Source organism: Phragmites australis, chromosome 1 (genome assembly GCF_958298935.1).
Source record: "Phragmites australis chromosome 1, lpPhrAust1.1, whole genome shotgun sequence".
Lineage (NCBI taxonomy): Eukaryota > Viridiplantae > Streptophyta > Magnoliopsida > Poales > Poaceae > Phragmites > Phragmites australis.
In genome coordinates, this window is record NC_084921.1 from 44,372,044 (window position 1) to 44,391,340 (window position 19,297).

At 42.9% G+C, this 19,297-nt stretch overlaps 1 protein-coding gene across 3 annotated transcripts; it reads left to right on the forward strand.

Moving 5' to 3' along the window:
• Positions 1–1,492: 1,492 nt before the first annotated feature.
• Positions 1,493–6,520, forward strand: LOC133921592 (uncharacterized). Of its 3 annotated transcripts, XR_009910303.1 has the most exons (10): positions 1,503–1,687; positions 3,190–3,351; positions 4,163–4,251; positions 4,335–4,470; positions 4,572–4,646; positions 5,043–5,164; positions 5,255–5,330; positions 5,798–5,857; positions 5,976–6,364; positions 6,443–6,520. XR_009910303.1 is itself a non-coding variant. In XM_062366538.1 (9 exons), exons 2-9 carry the CDS (start codon positions 3,214–3,216, stop codon positions 6,102–6,104), a joined length of 825 nt encoding a protein of 274 aa, XP_062222522.1. In that variant the 5' UTR covers positions 1,493–1,687; positions 3,190–3,213; the 3' UTR covers positions 6,105–6,520. The 3 variants fall into 3 exon arrangements, 2 of the variants coding, with proteins under 2 accessions (XP_062222522.1, XP_062222530.1); XM_062366538.1 differs by having other exon boundaries at positions 1,493–1,687; positions 5,976–6,520; XM_062366546.1 differs by lacking the exon at positions 1,503–1,687 and adding an exon at positions 1,712–1,814 and having other exon boundaries at positions 5,976–6,520.
• Positions 6,521–19,297: the final 12,777 nt, after the last annotated feature.

Sequence of the window (19,297 nt, forward strand, 5' to 3'; positions counted from 1 at the left end):
ATAGTTTCTCTGCTACAGTAAAATAAATTCAAATTGCAAAACTCTAATTCTCAGCGCTGTCCCAATGAAATTCTCACGTTCCAAAAGGCCACTTTAAGTGGATCGGTGTATGCAATTAAGCGTACCTCCTGAAATGAGAAGGCAAAGCATAGATATCACCAACTACGTTTTTATAAATATGCAAGAATGATAATGTTGACGTACTATTAATCATAATGACTCCTCCAATTAATATTCTCACCAATAGGCGCCACATTATTAATACACGCTTCTTAAATTTTAGATGTTGAAATTTAGAAGTGGCGACCGTGACAATTGCATACATCATGGTCGGTGATGTTTAGGGTTTAGAGGAGATTTTCGGAGTCACCGATATGATTCTCAGGTTTAGAGGGATGCTAGTGGGAGCAAGTAGGCTGTGGGAGGCGAAAGACGGCCGGTAGGCTAGTTATTATGGTGTGAGAGGCAAGAACGCTAGGTTAACATGGTGGTGGGTAGCACCAGCGGATCCGTTAGTGGGAGTGCCACCAGAGACGGATGCGGGCAGGCGGGTGGTGCGGGGAGCTGAATGTCAGAGATAGAGGTTGGAGAAAAAAATTCACCGTTGAATTCAAATTTGACGGTCTAGCGACGACGCTGATTTTTTTTTTAAAAGCGACAACTGATCATTAGCATCCGCCTTATTCATATCATCCATCTGCGTCCCACATACAAATCAGAATATTAGAGCATCTCTAACCAGCTACTCATATTTGACCCATATTCCTCCTATTTAAGGATTCATCATCTAAATTCCGCACCCTACTTCTCAGCGTGCTCCAACCAATTCATCATATTTGATTCTCTATATTTCACTCATAGCTATTTTATTAATATATTGTACTCTCACTCCTTGAACTCCTCTCTCTCCGAAGCCTATCTCCCTACTCCTTCTCTCTCCCCGATGTCGGCCCGAGCTCCCTCTCTCCCCCCGACGTTGGCTCGAGCCCCCTCTCTCCTTTACCTCCCTCTCCCTGAGCTCCCTCTCTCCACACCTCCATAGCGCTGGCGAGCGGGCAGGTGCGGGGTGGCGCGGCGGTACGGGAGGGCCTGTGCGTGGGCGTGGCGACGCAGGAGGGGGCCATGTGCGGGCGCAACGATGCGGAAGGGGTCGTGCGACAGGCCTGTGCGTAGGCATGATTGCGCGGGAAGGGGTCAGCGATGTCACTATGCGTGGATCTGCAACTCCCTACATGTGAGGTGAGTAAGGAGATTTGGGGTTCCTCAAAGAAAGGGACCGGATGGGGTTGGTTGGAAATCGGTTTTCGTTATTTTTTCCTTAAATATAGGATAGAGGATGAAAAGAGGGATTTTCAGTTCATTTTGTATAATTTTTTTTATAAAAAAGCATTTTAAATGCATTTTTATCCGTTCTTTCATTCTTTCGTTCATGTCAAGACAAAGTCCTCTCGCACTCTAATGGCCATTATTATTCCGGTCCTCTTCTTCTCCCTTCCACTCGTTCCCTTCTCCATTTCGTCTCGCAAGAGTCGCAAGTCGAAACAGGCGAGGCGAGAACTCGTCGTGGAAGCTAGCCGGCTCCGATCCCAACCCGACCCGACCCACCCCCTCCCGATTGCTTTGCACCAACGCAAGCGCGCTCCCCTCCGCCCCGCCCTGCCTGCCTGCCGTAACCGTGCCGCGCAAGGTAACTAACGCCTTCTCCTCCCTCCACCCCTCCCTCCCGCTCTCACCCTCGCTCTGTTGGCGCTTCTTTGATTTCCGTCTTTGATCCTGTCCGCTCCGAGAATCGTGGAGTGGGCTGCGGCTCAGAGGTGGGTTGGGTTGGGTTTTGATCTCGGTTCTTGCCGCCTCGCGGTGGTGGTGCCATGTCGAGGGAGTTGTGGTTTTGTTGGGTGTTTGCTCCGTGCGTTCCTGGGTTTGATTCTGATGGATTTTTGGGCGCCGACCGCGTCGGGTCCTGTACGCAATGCGGTGGGAGGTTTCGTTATTGTTTTCTTCCTCCTCGCGTTAGGATGTTGGTTGATGTGTTCGGGTACTGCGCACGCGACGGGATGCTGTGACCGTTGTTTCCTTTCGAGCTTTGCGACCCGTTTGGGAGTCGATTCCATGCCCCGATTGGTCGCAATGTGCAGGAGGGTTTTTCTCTTGTGCCGTTTTCTCGCTGGCGAGTTGAATTCTGCCGCGAAAAGTTGCCCCTCTTGCTCACCCTTTTCCTCCTCCGCCTAACCTTTATTCGTCGTGTTCATGATTCCTTCTGCGTGTTTGCGTTGCCTTATGTCGTTAAAAGGCCTCTTCGATGAGCTGCAGTGCCCACCGCCCTCGGTACTATTTTCTTGTGAGAGGGAACATCGCACATTCTTTGGTATTTTCGTGTAGATTTTCTTTCATTTTTTTTTCTGAATGGTTGTCGATCATGTTGTTTGTAGCGATCGTTGTTAGGTGCCACATGTCATGTGTCTGGTGTTGTTGTTACTTGTATTGAAATGACTGCAAATACAGTAGCTGTTATCAGTTGTTTTGCATTTGATGGATGCTCCATTAGAATTCATGTTTGCTTTACTTGGACTGTTATATTTAGAGTAATGGTAGTTGATCATATGGTTTGTTCCATAGCTACAACTGTACGTATGTCTGGTGGTTCTGATTCACACTTGGGCACTTGGCTTTAGTTGAAGGCCATGCTATCTGATTATCTTAGACTACGGCACCCATAATTCTTAATAGGATAAATCATTTTCCTTCGGCAATATGTTGTTGCCTTATTCACAACTCTTAACTAGTTAGTCTAGTTTCAGTATTTTCTGTGCAGTCCTACTTGCTATTTTAGGCGAACATGAAGTATGAAAGGAATTGAGTATATCTGGCTTCTCGATCAGAACTTAAAACATTCATAACTTGTTTAGTAGTTGTCGAACTAGGTTGCCATATCTGCATGGTTTCCCATTGCTCATTTAATTGTTGGATCTGTATGGTTTCCCATTACGCATTTAAAACATCCATTGCACATTTCATGGATGATTATCCGATTATTCTGTAGCAATGGCCCATTTGTTAGTTCATCTTCTACATTCACGCGGGCAACTGGATGACTCAAAGCTATTGTTGATATGCAATGGTGGTCATTTACTATACTTATGCTCCATGGTTGAAAGGTTGTCTCATTATTTGACATGTCTCTTTCATTAGGTTGTTGGGTTTATACATCAGGTGATGGACCTGTCCACCACTTCAGTAATGGCAGCTAAGGCCTACAAGTACAAAGCAGAATCACTTGTTAAGGACTACCTTCTTGCAGATTCTTATGTTTCATACACTGCTGTACTTGGTGGGATCCTGATGTGCAAGATGGTACCATTTACCCCCTCTTATCTGTCCACGCTTAACATACATGATCAGCCTACCTCAGAATTAATTATGCTCACATGGTTCTGTATTTAGATGAAAGCAAAATATTGCTGTAACTTTTGGTAGAAACTTTTTTCCCTTAAAAAGATTGATATGGGTAAATTGAGGACTATGGAAGAGCTTAGCTTCAAATAAATATGTTAACGTCTACTCAGTACTCACCAAAGCTGAGTTAGAGATACAAAACTATATATGGTAAATTAGGTTGTGGATGTATGAGATGGTTGAAATGTTTAACAGTTTGCTTGGTCTTATAATGTCCAGTCTTATTATGAGCCATTTTGGTTCAGCTAAATTCATGGCAAGTTTACCTCAATAAATGCCTTTTGAAGCCATGCACATTACAGTACATAATTTTCATTATGTACACTGTTTAGCAGCACAGAAAGTAGAACTTGCATCACAAGCTATTGTGTGGTTCTTGTTTAATCTTTATTAGTTCAATCAACTTCAGGATGTGTGAAAATATTAGCATGGGTTGAAAGTTTCAACTTGAAACACTAAAAGTTACTGAATGAAGTACAGACAACTTGGTCAATGTGTGAGCCCTACCTCATCAATAGCAAATTAGCAACTGGACTGCAATGTAGGTAGATAACAACAGGATGATAATAATTCTAGTTTCTGCTACTGCCTACCTTAAATTCTTGCACGGAACTTACTGTAATTAATCCCTTGTACCAGAACTCTAGTTATTTTCGTTTTGAAACATGTTGTGTCCATTACTTGGCTAAGCTTACATTTGGTTTCTCAGGTCTATGACATCACACACTTAATCAGCTCATTCTACTACAAGGGTTATGGTTCACTCACAAAAATCCAAAAGCTTGAGTGGAACAACAGGTGTAGCTGTCTGCATGCAAAATTTGTGTCCAATTTCACCCTAAGTCAAGACTTCTATTTAACAAGCACTTTTACCTGTTTAGGGGCATGTCAACTGTCCATGCAATATTCATCACAGTCATGTCAGTGTACCTGGTATTCTTCTCCAACCTATTCTCTGATCAGCTGGATGGACCAGTCACTTTTCGGAGTTCAAACCTGTCCAATTTTACTCTGGGGGTAAAGGATGTTAATATTCATTCCCGTCCAAGAATAGTCTATGTTAGCATGTACAGTTTTCCCCCCTTTTGCCTCATATTAGCTGAATTTCGTTTGTCAAGGTTTCTGTTGGGTACTTCATCACTGACCTTGGTATGATATGCTGGGCTTATCCTTCCCTTGGTGGAATGGAGTATGTAAGTGAATACATGTGATCAGTAACATGTTTTTCTTTAGTTATTTCCTTGCTTTTACTCCCTCTATACATAAACATATGTTGTTTTGGACATGGCACGGTCTACAAGAGGCAACTTTGACTACTAATTTCTACCACAATATGTTGGCAGCAACCCTGCAAATATGGTATAATGGAAGTATTTTTCATGGTGAACCTATTACTTTCATTTGCTAAAGCTAGATATACATGCTTGTCTAACCATAACTCAAATAAGTTTGTAAATATTGACTAAACATTGTCCAAAACAACATACATTTGTATACAAAGGGAGTAGGTTGCTATTCTTGATCGAAATTTTAATATTCACTGCTTTTGTTGCTGTATATGTCATTGACTACTAGTTGACCATTATCAGGTTCTTCACCATATGCTGTCACTTATGTCTATAGCCTATGCTATGTATTCTGGGGAAGGACAATTGTACACGTACATGGTTCTCATCTCTGAGACAACCACACCTGGAATCAACCTCCGATGGTATTTTCTGGAATTAATGCACACCAATATTTTTCTATCATCTTGTTGTTTGAATATATCTGACCTGCTCTGTCACCTTCTGTCATCAAGGTTCCTTGATACTGCTGGAATGAAAAGATCCAAAGCCTATCTTCTCAATGGTGTTACAATGTTTGTTGCATGGCTGGTAAGTTACCACAGTGTCATTGTAGTTTGCAGGTTATAAATCATGCATTACCTGCACTTGATCAGAAAGTACTTAACTATGCTTCAATCTAATGCGTGCATGCATGAATGAGCAGGTGGATTGTGTAGCCATATTTGTATTTTAAGCTTCTTTAGTTAGGGAAATAAGGTTTTTTTTTTCAAATTGCAGCCATCTTGGAATATCTTTTTCTTCGTTAGACATTTCTCAGCTCTCATGGGCTATATTAGGTGGGAGGGAGAGAGGTTAGATGTTTCCCAGCTCTCTTGTGCTGCAGTAGATGGGAGAGAGGCGAAGGGACTTATCATTTTTTTCAAGTGAAATTATGGACGTAGCAATCAGTAGTCAGGTTTAATCAATCTGCTGTCTTAATCAGTAAGACGGTTGTTCTTTTATTGTTTAGGAAATTTTATAATGCTCTCTATCTCTAATGGTGGAGCTTAATGCAGGTGGCACGGATAATTTTGTTCGCCTACTTGTTTTACCACATCTACATCTACTATGATCAGGTACTTTGCTCTCATATGTAAAACAGGTTACACTTCAATATCACACTGATGATTTTGAAACAAAACTTCACTGGTTTATCGACCGTAAACTTGGCTAACTTGTCTTGTTTATTGACAGGTCAAGCAGATGCATACCTTTAGCTGCATTCTGATATTTGCTGTGCCCACAATACTACTTGTCATGAATACAATGTGGTTTGCCAAGATCTTGAGAGGCCTTAAAAAGACCTTAGCCAAGAGGCAGTGAAGAGAAGAATGGTAGCTGCAAAGCTCATGGACATCTACAGTCATCCCGTCGTACAGTGACTTCACATTAACATACACTTCCCGAGTAAAGCCGTTAGTGCAGCTCCTAGCACAAGCTAAAGCCCTTGTACATGATTCAGAAATACGCTCAACGCAGCCCAAAATTTTCCCTGGATATTCTACCCTGTACATATGCACCTCTGGTTATGGCTGAGGATTATTTTTCTGTGGATTATATGCTTCGCCGTCTCAAAAATTTAGGTAGTGATCATCAAATAGACCTAGAAAGGCTGAAACTCTTACAAGTTTAATCTGCAGCTCTTATTGTTCTTACTGCAGAATTGTAGTGAGTAAATTCACTATCGCTTCAAGTAAAGTTGGCTGGTAATGGTAGTTCAGCATTTTTGAACTCTTCAATCTTCCATGCGCAGCTCCGGTTATTGGTTGTTAAATTTGGTAATTGTTATTGTGCAGATGATTCCAGCGGTCTAAGAAGATAAGTCAAGACCTAAAGCATGCAGTAGTGGTAGTTCTGCAAGTTAGTTTTCTGATGCTATATGGCTATCCCTTTGATCTGTTTTCATGGTGCAGGTTGTGTTAAGGTTACCAAACACTGTTTGATTTGAACGGTCCAGCTTGTACTCATTTGGTGGTGCCTTGTTAGAGTTAATCCTCTTAAGTTTCCCTTATTTAGCGGAAGAGTTGCTCCAGGATATTGATGCAGAGCAGTTCATGGCATTGGTCCACCGGAAATTGATTTCTACCTCCGCTTGTATCTGCTACGGGCATCTGGACCATCCAAGCCGCTTTGGGATCTGTTCCTGTCCAGTTGGTGCACTTGTATACCTTGTGTATTTGATTTCTTTTTCTTGCAAGAATCAATGTACACTAGTACATCGGGCAGCTTTTCCACTGACGCAAGGACAGGCCATAATAGCGTAACAAAATCATATGCTATACATATCTGACATAATTCCAACTTAAGAGTAATTTCAACCGGTAACTCATATTTAATCCTTTATTTCTTCGATACAGGCTACTCATTCAGATTCTACCTCTTACTTTTTAGCGCGTTTAAATCGACTCCTATTTTTGACCCTATATTTCATTCATATGTATTTTATTAATATTTTGTAACTAAATGATGTTTCTAATAGCTACATTTTTAACAGTTATATTTTTAATGGCTACATTTTCAACGGCTATAATTCCAATTATTACATTTTTCACCTCTCTATATACATGTCCATTCACCTGGTTCTTACACCAAATCATTGGTCTGGTTGTTCCTTCTCTAACTGAAATGAGTTGTCGCTTAGATTTATCGTCGTCGTTGGATGATGACAGCAACGAACTCATCTTTTCCACGTTACATAAAGCACACACTTAATATCAGGCTATGTATGCTCTATGATAGGGTGGTTCTGTGTCTGAACGTTAATATATTCATTGCAACAGAGAAGGTGGACATTAGATGTTGTACAATGACTATTTTTAAGTTATTTCGACCTACGAGCCAACTTTTTTTCGGCGCAGATTTGCGATTAGTCTATTCTTTTTGTTCGTCTTGTCTGTTCATCCTCTTTCTTTGTGCATGCTTCCTTATTCTTGTTTCTTTGCTTAGGTTTAGAATGGATCGTTCTTTGTTTCTTCGTATAGTGCAAGTTGTAGAGTAACATGATGATTATTTTATGCAAAAAAGAGATAGAAATAGATGTCTTGAGTTATCATGGTTGCAGAAGATTACTATTGCATACATGATGATAAGTTCTGGAGTACCAGCGAATTTTATGGATCAATATATTCGTATTGGTGAAAGTACTGTTATAGAGAGTCTTAGAAGGTTTATCAGAGCTGTTGTCGAAGTGTTTAGAGATGAGTACCTGAGATCTCCAAATGAGCATGACATGACTAAATTACTTGCAATTAGAGAGCGAAGAGGTTTTTCTAGAATGCTTGAGAGCATAAATTGTATGCATTGGAAGTGAAAAAACTACCTTGCAGCATGGCAAGATCAGTATAACTGGCATGTGCATGAGCCCACAATCATTCTAGAAGTTGTTGCTTCAAAAGGTCTTTGAATTTAGCATATTTTCTTTGGTTTACCGGGGTCTCACAATGATATCAATGTTCTTCACCATTCGCATATGTTTGGAAAGCTAGCCGAAGGAGAAGCTATAGAAGTTAATTATACCATCAATGGACATAATTATATAATATGGTATTACCTTGCAGATGCCATCTATTCTCAATGGATGACATTTGTGAAGACCATACCATCTCCACAAGGCAATAAGAGGAAATATTTTACGAAGACATATGAAGCAGTTAGAAAGGATGTGGAACGAGCATTTGGAGTTCTACAATCTTGTTTTTCCATTGTTCATGGACCAACCTGTTTCTAGGATAAAGACAAATCATGACAGCTTGTGTCATCATGCATAACATGATCATTGAAGATGAGCGAAATGAAGATGAAGACTTCCATTACGAGGGTGTTGGACAGCTTGTGAGACCTTCAAAAGTTCGTATGCGTGAACTATGTGATTTTATTCAAGTTCATCATAATATCCGAGACAGGGAAACTCACTCTCAACTTCAAGAAGATCTAATCGAGCACCTCTGGCAACATCATGGAGACATGTATTAATTATGTACTATGTATTTTCTTAATAATATACTATATTTTCTTAATCATATACTCGATATCGTCTTAAAAAAGCATAGTTCATTCAATAACATAGTTCGTACAAGATCTTACCAAAATAAGGAGTTCAAAAAATAAACGACTTGAGCTCCACACATAATAAAGAGAACACAAAATAAACATGATGATCCACACATAATGCTCTCATCTCAACTTGAGCCGGCTCCAAAATGTTGAGCAATGATCTCATCTTGCATATTTTTATAGAATATTTATTGTCGCTCACTTATACCACTAAGGTTCATATTCATCACTTTCTCATCTTCAATCCTATATCTTAACTCTAGATCTCTTTCCTTCAGTTCAAGCCTTTTCTTCTCTAGTGCAATTCTCTTATCATTGCTCTCTTTTTTAATCTCTTTCAACTCTTCGGCCTCTTTCTTCTTGTCCCACACATATTTTCTAATGCTTCCATGTAAAGGTTTTCTCTAGGAGAGACAGGATATTTACCTCCATGTTGTCATTTTTTCTCCTCCTTACCATCTGGCCTTGCATTGGTGGGCTCTGAAGTATGAGTGAGACCCTCCCCTTTATCACCATAACGACTTTCTTTGCTTGCAGGAGTAGATGATCCCAGACTTGCATTGGAGGATGTCTTCTGTTTTTTTTTTCTGAGAGCAATACCATTCCACTTTTGCTCGTGCTACAAGACATTCCAACAATGTAAGAAAGCAAACAATTTCCCATTCTTGTCTTTCTGCTTGTACAATTCACAGGCTCGAAGTACCTACACAAGTGAATATGTGTTATTAACCATGCACACAACATATACATTTGCAACAAATTCAAAGAAGAAGCCTTTATACCTTATCTTGCTTTCTCACCCCACTTTGCCTCCTATTTTGAATATGAGCATACCATCCACAAAATCTATTAACACTTTCTAGAATGACACCCCAACGGTGAGCGAGAGAATTGCAATTACGATTAGACTCAAAGTCCTTGTGCTCGTGGTAGTAATCATGAATTCTCTTCCAATAGGTACTACGAGATTGTTCGTTGTCTTGTACTGCATCCATGCTGATTTCTAGCCATGCAGACACCAACAAATTATCCTCCTTTACACTGATTTTTTTTTATCTCTTCTTGTTTCCTTTCACGAGCGGAGTAGCTTCGACAATTGACTGTTCTCCAAAACCTTGTTCCTCAGGTGGGCTTGCAAATTGAGTGTCATCCCAATCTAACTCATTGTTGCCCGCATTGTTTGCATTCAGCAGGTTCATATAGCTATCCATTTAGCTACCTGCATTGCAAGATCATAACATATATGAATCAAATTGTCCATTTGGATAATCACAACCTCTATAAAGACTACATTGCAAACTAATCATAGCATATGCAAGTTCTCTCTCCTTTCTCTCTCCCCTGCTCTCCACCTCTCTTCCTTCTCTCTGCTGACCAACCTGACCCCAATTGTAGTGCACAACCAACCCCAACCCCAATCGGAGCCTACCACTTAAGCTCCTCTCCCCCCTGACTTCCCTCTCTCTCCAAAGCCTCTCTCCCAGCCATGGCTGACCCCGGATCGAGCTAGATGCCGCCTCGAGCTCCCTCTCTCTCCCCGAGCTCCCTCTCTCCACACCTCCCTACTCTCCAACTCTAGCTCCCTCTTCTTCCGCTCTGGGTCTTCATTTCTCTTTCGCTGTTCATCCTCACGCTTGCATCTGTCAAGGGTGTCACGCTATAGCTCGTAATGGCCCGTGTTGCCCTCACCCTTGTCGGACTTTGACCCATAAGCCATGGATGAGATTGTGTTTGAGATATAGTAGTTGGTTAGTATGCATTGGAGTGTATTTGTCCTTGGGTAACCCTTATATAGAGTACATGCTTGTGGCATGTTTTAGATATCAATGATACAAGGAGGGAGTACTGCCAACAACTGTGTGTGAGGAAGAGTTATTGCGATGGCAGGGTGGGTGTCAGGGAATCTTACCAGTAGAGAGAGAAAGAGGCACGTCGCGTCACTTACACACATATTCTGAGTGATAGGGTCAAGGACGTCAAAAGCGGAAGGGATAAGGTCACGCGCGAGTGCTTCCTCATACATGAAGGGGTCCATTGTTCATCGTGCACGAACAATCTGAACTAATGAAATGGAAAGTTAAACAAATTACTTTTATTAAGCATAAAAGCAACACAGACTACTCCTAGCCCCTACCCTGGGCCCTACCTCTGGCACACTTTCGCATACATGCTGACACTGGAACGTCTACCTCCTCCACCACCCGAGGATGCTCATATGCGGAAGGTGTGTACCAATCGGGCACGTGGTGCTCACGTCTGGGCAACTGGTGGATATCGTAGGTGCCTTCCGCCTCCTGCTGCGTAGCTTGAGTGGGCAGAGATGCAACGTACAACTGAGAGGGGCCCATCACTTCGGAGGCCCCTCCGTAGTCAAAGAATGGGTTCCCGTTGGAGTGCGGTAAACCAAGAGTAGGCACATACCGAGCGTAGGAATCAATACAGGGGCGATGAAACCAGAGCCTCATGTCTGGTTAGGTCGCACAGACTGAGGACTATCATAGTCATGACCGATCCACCCAAAGCCTCCTACCTGGTTAGGGTGTAGAGGCTGAGTACTAGCGTAGAGATGGTGGTCGGTCCATCCAGACCCTCCTTCCTGGTTAGGGCACAGAGGCTGTGGACTAGTGTACAATTGGTGATCGAAGGCAGACGAATGTCGTGGGGGCCTCTACGTGGAACGCGTGGCAGACAGGCCATGTACAACGGCGTCGGGTTGCCAGCACGATGTGCACTCTAGGATACATTGTCCCTTGGTGGCCAAACGGGAGAATGCTTCAATAATATCATCTATCACCATACCACATGTGCCATGCTCGCGCAGTCTAGTACCTAAACTCGTCGCCTCCTTGTGAATCTCTCTCCCGACATCGGACTACTGTAGACAAGAAATCATTGCCACCAGTAGTTACGTGAATATAAAAATCGATGAGAATTTGCACATTTCACGTACCATAAAGTGCTGCGGCACTTCTGCGTGTCCTAGGTAAACGGCCAGCAGTGGTAGCAGAGGGTTGATGTGGTGGGTCCTCGACACGAAGGAGACGTGTGCGAGTCCGCAAAGTGTACCACTGGAGGTACTGCTGGTAACTATAGTCATTGTAAGTGTAGGATCTAGGATACCGACTAGAGGGGTGTGAATAGGCGATTTTAAAAACTAATTGCTAAGTGATCAAGAAAACTTGCGGAAATAAACTAAAGATCACTAGGACAATATGAAAGCAACTAAAATCTAAGTCAAGCTTAACAATCCTAAGGTGACAAGCAACAATTTATATTCCAGAAAGATAAATTGCATAAAGTAAAATTGCTCAAAGTAAATTACTCAAAGTATGACACAAGAAATTTATCCTGTGGTATCAGTGATTTGCTAATCACCCCTAATCCACGTTGAGATGAGTTCAAGCTTCTAACCACTTCTCTATCAAGTATTCAATTCTCACAAGAGAAAGGACTCACACCGAGCAACTTGATCTTAAGCCGGAATAGAATAAGAACTACTCGATACCTCTATTCCACTAGCGTAGCACTTCGCCGCTCCGGCAAGACGTGCTCAAGCCTCTCACAATCACCGTCGTGGCTCCTTCACAATCTTACTTGAAGGACTCAACAACGCAACAACCTCCAAGCCGTTTAGGAGGCGGCAACCTCCAAGAGTAACAAGTTGATGATACTTGCTTGAAGGATCACTAGTGCCTTAATGCTCAAACTTTTAAAAGTTATGCACTGGATGCTCTCACACTCTCAAGAATGCAATCACTAAGCCAAGAGAGTGAGAGAAATAAGGCAAGAGCTCAAATGGGTTGTAATGAAATTCTTGCATACCTCCTTGAACTAGCCAAGTCTCTATCTATAGCCCACACTTCAAAATGTGACCGTTGCTGTTGACAAGCTAGCTCTATGACCCTGGCGGTCTGACCACCGGTCACATGACGATCGGACCGCCGCTTTTACAACGGCTACAGAAAGTGTCATGATGACACTGACACACGTCGGCGATCAGATCACCACCACTCATGGTTAGACCGTGAGCAGGGAACAGAGTGCCAAAACTCTCTGTTCCTCGGGTGGTCAGACCGGCCAAGCCAGCGGTCAGACCGCCAGCCAGACTAGAGGACCCAAATCTCTCTGTATGATTGGCAGTCAGACCAGAACACCCTTCGGTTAGACCAGGACTGGGTTCTACTCAGCATCGATGTGGATTTTATACAACGGTCAGACCGACCTCTCCGACAGTCAGACCGAAACTGGGTTTTACTCAGCATCGATGAGGTTTTATACAGCGGTCAGACCGACCTCTCCAGCGGTGTCACGTCCCAAAATTCTTAATCATGCATTTAAGCAAAACCATGCTTCTTAAGCATTATGCTTAAATTTTGCGTAATGGTAATTCGGAGCGCTAATGCACTTCGTTAAAAATCATTTGGAGAAGAGAAAGAAAATTAGGGGAGAAAATAATTGAAGTTGCATTAGAAGTACCCATTTTCTCTAACATGTGGGCCCTATATGTGGCCCCACACCTCACCCACTCCCTCTCTAAAGTTGGAAGCACCCCACCTGCCCTCTCTCTCCTCCCCTCACTCCACACGCCCACCCAAGCTGCTGCAGCAGTAGCTCTCCTCCCTCTCTCCCTCTCCCACTCAAGCACTCTCTCTTTTCTTCCAAAATCCAAGCTCAAGTGGAGGATTCAAGGTATGCATGTGGTACCATTGCATTCTCTAGCTCATGAGCTACTCATCTATCCAATCCATTTTCGTTTTCGTGGAAGAATCGAGTAGTTCTTGAAGTTCTTGGTGTTCTTGAGCTTTTTGGAGAAAAATAGAGTTTTGGTCAAATATGAGCTCTAGAGTCCTGTTGGTAGTTAATGAGCAAGTTCTAGTACCCTTGGACTATCCCTAACATGCCTCCTTTAGGCTTGGAAAAGATCACAACTCGAATCAACTAAAAATCCACTCGAGAACAACTTTTCTGGGCTGGCTCAGATACTCCGAACTCACCCGGATACTCCGGGATCAGCAGAATTTGTCCATTGAATTGTGTTGAAAATTGGTTAGGGTTTAGGGTGCGAGATTGGTTTAGAACCTTTTGGATAGGGCATATGCACATTTGTGTAGCACAGATTTGTAAAATGAGTCAAATCACCTGAAGAAAAAATCGTGAAGAACTCAAGTCTATATCACTCGGATTATCCGAACAAACCCGGAGACTCCGGGTAGTTATGTGATCATGTAGCCGAGAGCTTCGTTCGGAACCTCACTCAGAGTGTTCGGTACATCCCGGATAGTCCGGACCAACCCGGAGGTTCCGAGTCAAGTTTGAATAATGCTAACCGAGAGCCTTCACCGGAGGATGGCCCGGATACTCCGGAACCCGGATATTCCGGATTCACCCGAATACTCCGGGCCAGTCAAATAAAATGCAGTAACCGAGCACCTCTTCCAGAGGGTCAGCCGAAGGGTCCGAACCCGGATACTCCGAACCATTCCGGATACTCCGGATGGCTGTTAATTTCTGGATTTCGTTTAGATCGTTTAGTATTGTGTTGATTCACATATCTTATACTTCTAGCATGTGTTAAGCTTTGTGGCATACCTTTTTGCACTTCATTCATACTCATTTGCATTCCACACGTTTCTTTTTAGAGATCGCTGATCCGTCGATCCCGGAGGCCGAGGGCGATCCAGAGGCACCCCACCTGTTTGAGCCAGTGCATCCAGGCAAGCAAGTAAGCATATTGATCCCTCTTGTGTAATTGGATAAGTTTAAAATTGATGAAATATGCTTATGTATGTATGCATGTTTAGTGAGTCAGTGTCGGGTACCAATGGGTAGAACCTATGCCGATTGCATTCTTTACTTTAAATACTGGTGTATTTACATTCCTTGGTCGCCTTGAGATGTTGTCAATGTCTATGTATGAGTTCGACTTATATGTTTAGCCATGCTTAGGTCATTCAGTAGAAGTCGAACGACGACGCATCCCGTTGTTCGCGAGCATAGGACCTTCTTATGATTACATACACTTGTTGAGGTTGAGATGGTTGTATGAGTGGTGAGTATGAGACGAGGTGTGGGCGGTACTAGAATGATGTTTTGTCCTGCCCGGATGTGGAGTTCCCCTGGGTAGGCCGGTTAAGCATCTATCATCAGTGTTGTTGGCTTTAGCACTTATCTTACTCACCACATATCGATCTAATGGTAAGGCGAGCCGAATACCTTTGCAGCTGTGGCTTTTTGGGCTTGGACATCGACGGTGTGAGTGGGCGGGCTTGTAGCGGTACTAGTTTGCTTCGGGAGTAGTTCTAATACCACCGTGCCGAGCGATGCATGATCCAAATAGTTGGGGCTGGTTGGGAAAGGTTGTCACGAGTACCCCTTTGTGTGCACTTTGGTTGGTGGCACAAGCCGAATGGTCCTTATGTTGTGTGTGTCCAGGAGTATGCCCTGCCGTGTGTATAAACAGTTCGAACTGCCGCGCTCTCGGTCATGAGCATACTTTTGTCAATCTGCACTGGTCGTAGAGTTTTGAGTATGGTTTGTGGTTCAATATGTGGAAGTTGGTGATGTTGGTACTTATTGCTTATTGATATACATGTTGCTTATAGTTACTTTTGTTCAGTTGTTAGTTGCAGGGTAGTTTTCTTATGTTTTGGCAAAGTTTCAGTCACTCACACATATGTCCAGGACGCTTAGTGCTTATGTTTTACTCAACATGTGGTTCATCCTTGTTAATGATCAATGCATAATCCTTGGATTCGAGCTATGTATATATGCTCTGTATGGTTTAAGTCTTGCGAGTATCTTTGTACTCATGCCTACGCTTTTAGGTACTCCTGTTGTTAGAGAAGAAGCTGTTTTTGGCTACTTCGTGCCTGCCGATCAGGGTGGCGGGCAAGAGTAGTGCATCCTACTCTGAAGGTGGCGTTTTGAGATGGTGCCTAAGAGCATGTGGCGCCGTCCTCTTTTGTTGTTCATAAGTTTATCTTTCCGCTGCGTAGTTCTTTTGTGGTTAGGAGTTGAGGGATTTTGTCTTCTCCTAGCTCGTTTTTGTTGTAAATTATTGAAATCGGTTGCATTTTTAATACCTGTAATATAAATGTTTATTACTCGCTCTTTATTAAGCTATGTTGTGATGTATATGTTGGATGGCATGTGTTCCGATTCTTGGGCACAAAACACGTGCCGGAACTACCGGGATGATATTCTGGTTACTCATCGAGGTTGTGCTTATGAATAATGATCCTCCTGGTGATTAATTAGAATTTTGTTTAGACGGTTCCCCACAGGCAGTCAGATCGCCAGAACTCAGAAACACCCCAAAGTTGAGTTTTTATGGGTTCTCTCAAACTAAATTTTTCACTCTATACAAAATACAAGTTTCAGCAATTATGACACTATAAATACCTCAAGTAGACGCACATCAACCTCTCTTTATAGTATGTCACTTATCCTATCAATCCGGTCAATTTCTCTTCTCTAATCTCTATTGACCGGTAAAAGAAAATACCCTACCATTGTACCTTTGCCTTGAGCTAGCCATTCTTCATGTTTTCCACTCATGCATCTTCTAGATCCGCAACATCTTTGTGACTAACATTTTCATAACTCATTCAAACATGTTAGTGCACAAAAGACATATTGTCATTAATTACCAAAACACGAATTTGGGGCCTAGATGCTTCAGTAAGGCGCACCATACTCGATCACGTCCTCAAGAGCGTGGCCCCACTACTGTAGTCAGGGTTGCAGCCTGTTGATCATGTTAGCTAAGCTCTTCTGTGGCCCCTTCGTCGACAACCTAAAATGTAGTTCCAATTAGACAAATACAACACATGAAATACAACGAGGTAGGTGACATTATAACTCACGGGTGTACCGTAGTAAGAATACAGTTTCCCAATAGAATAGGGACCTCCTGGCGCCATCCAAACTGGCGCATAACTCAGTGGATAGCATAGTCCTTGACGAATATGTTGAACACCAACTTATTCCTCATCATCCAAAATGCCAAGTCCCTGTAGCATAGGGTGGAGATCCCACGATCGACGGATCGTTAGAGCACCAAGTCAGAGGTATACGACTCCCAAATGACCATCGCAGGCCGTAGGTGGTTGAACTGCTTTTTGTGAAAGCCACGTATGCGGAATGAACCTGCACCCCCGCCCATTGCGACTGCAAAATTACGGTTCCTCTAAGTTACAGAATGACTGTTACACATACAAAATTTGCAGTTAGTTTGAAGGACATACCCATCAACGTGTCCAAAGTGATCCCATCGTTGGCTTATCGATATCATCACCGCCGTACATATCTGAGGTGTAGTCCATAGGCAGCACAAGGGGTCGTCCAACCTGAAATCGCTCGAATGACTATAACTAAAGTAGTAGAGGCATACCCGTCAGAAGAGACCTTGGTCGTGTCTTCACGCATGCCTCGCACAAGCCGCGGTACATGGCACCAAGAACTACTGAACCCCAGGACACTTGATGAACGTCGTTAACGTCTGCATCAGCAATAGCCCGGGCATAGGCTATCCAACGTGCATCCAAGGTGTTGCTATAGGTGGATGTGAACATCACCCAACCGAACAACCATAGCAGGTAAGCCTCCAGGTGTTGAGCAACATGATAGTCTGTGGGGTCCTCGGCCATTTCCTTCACCTGCATAATACCATTGATTGTTAGTCTGATAATAAATTGACAAACCTTTTGCAATATGAAATTAAAAAGCAACTGATAATTATTACTAACCCTGAACTGCTCCAGCCACTGCTTCTTCGGCCCGTGCTTCTGATTCTCTACAATTGGTAACACATCCTCATCTAATGGCTCAAGTAGAACTCCTTGAAACCTCTCAAACAAGTCATGCTGTCAACCAAGTGGAGTGATCGAGGGACTGATCATTTCACCAAAAATTGGTAACCCAGGGAGCATGAAGACATCCTACAACGTGATTGTCATCTCTCCAAACAACATGTGGAACGTGTGTATCTCCGACCTCCATTGGTACACCAAAGCCGAAACTAGGGAATAGTCAAATGGGAACCGTGGTGACTCATCTGTGGTCTACACCATCTGTGCAGAAGGAAGAAGTCCCGCGTGGTCCAACCTGCAATACATGAGTTGAGTAGTTAAGATACAAAATAAAATATCGTTGCAGGGAATTGAACTATTTGTAAAACCTACTGAACCACCAGGGGTGAAGTCGCCAGGCCCTCAGAGGCGCACACATTGTCAACACAGGAACGAACGTAGCGCCACACGTGGCCTGTAAGAAGCTCGGTGACGCTAGTCCAAAGAACGGTCTAGAAGCTCATATAGTGGCTCCATCGCTGCAAATAATATACATACATTATACCGATGATGTTACACAAATAATGCACAATGCGGAAAACACATTAAAAACTGCAAATATCGAACACAACTATTACACATAAATTATCACATAGTTCTTACATCAGGAACATAAGTAATACATAAATAATACAACTTATTTCTCACATCATGAACATCAATAGTACACTTAATTCCTATATAGCATATCCCTCATGGTCTGCCCTGGGCCCGTGAATTTCTTATCCTCTACGGACACCTCTCCCACATTGAGCACTGATAGATGGCCTTGCTCTAGCATCGCCGCGGTTAGACTGTGAGCAATCCTTTACCTTGTGACCAAACTCATCACACTCAGTACACATCCTCATTGGCCCGCCAACCTCAGCTTCATCTATGTCATGGCATATATGCCTAGTCTATGGCCGACCATCTTTCCCATGCGGATGTCTAAGCAGCATCATAGGGGACAGATATATCGACATATCTCTGTCATAAACTGTGAAGTTACCATATGCACAAAATCCACATAACTCCCCAGTTTATGTATGCACCATATTTTCCTTTAAGTAAAATTGTGACACATATAGTGAGGTTCTCATACCCACTTGTGACAATGTAGCCAGCACGCAGGAACAAGGGATATGGAAAAGCTTCGGTTTATTGCAGGTGCATTCGCACCACCCATTAAAAAACTTGTCCTAAGTTCACCTCATGAGTAACAATTCTAGTATCGCTCCACACCCCTCCTTTTGATCTCAGGGTTATCTAGAATCGGTGCTCATTGATGGCTATGCTACGAACCATGTGTTCCACTGCCTTCTCGTTCTTCTTTTGCAAGTGTGCCATCATTCGGCTGGTATACGGTGTATACATTGTTGTACAGTGAATAACAATAGTATCATACCTCTTTTGGTAGTACCCAATAATACCGTATAACATGCCCTCAACAATTGCAACAAGAGGGAGTCCATGCAGCCCTCTAATGACCCAATTGTAAACCTCTGTTATGTTGGTAGTCATGACGCCATACCTACCAAAATGCATCAAAACAAATATTCATCAATTTTTGAACATACTAGTTTGTACTGCACATCAAAATAAATTACAAACAACACGTACCTAGCACCTCCA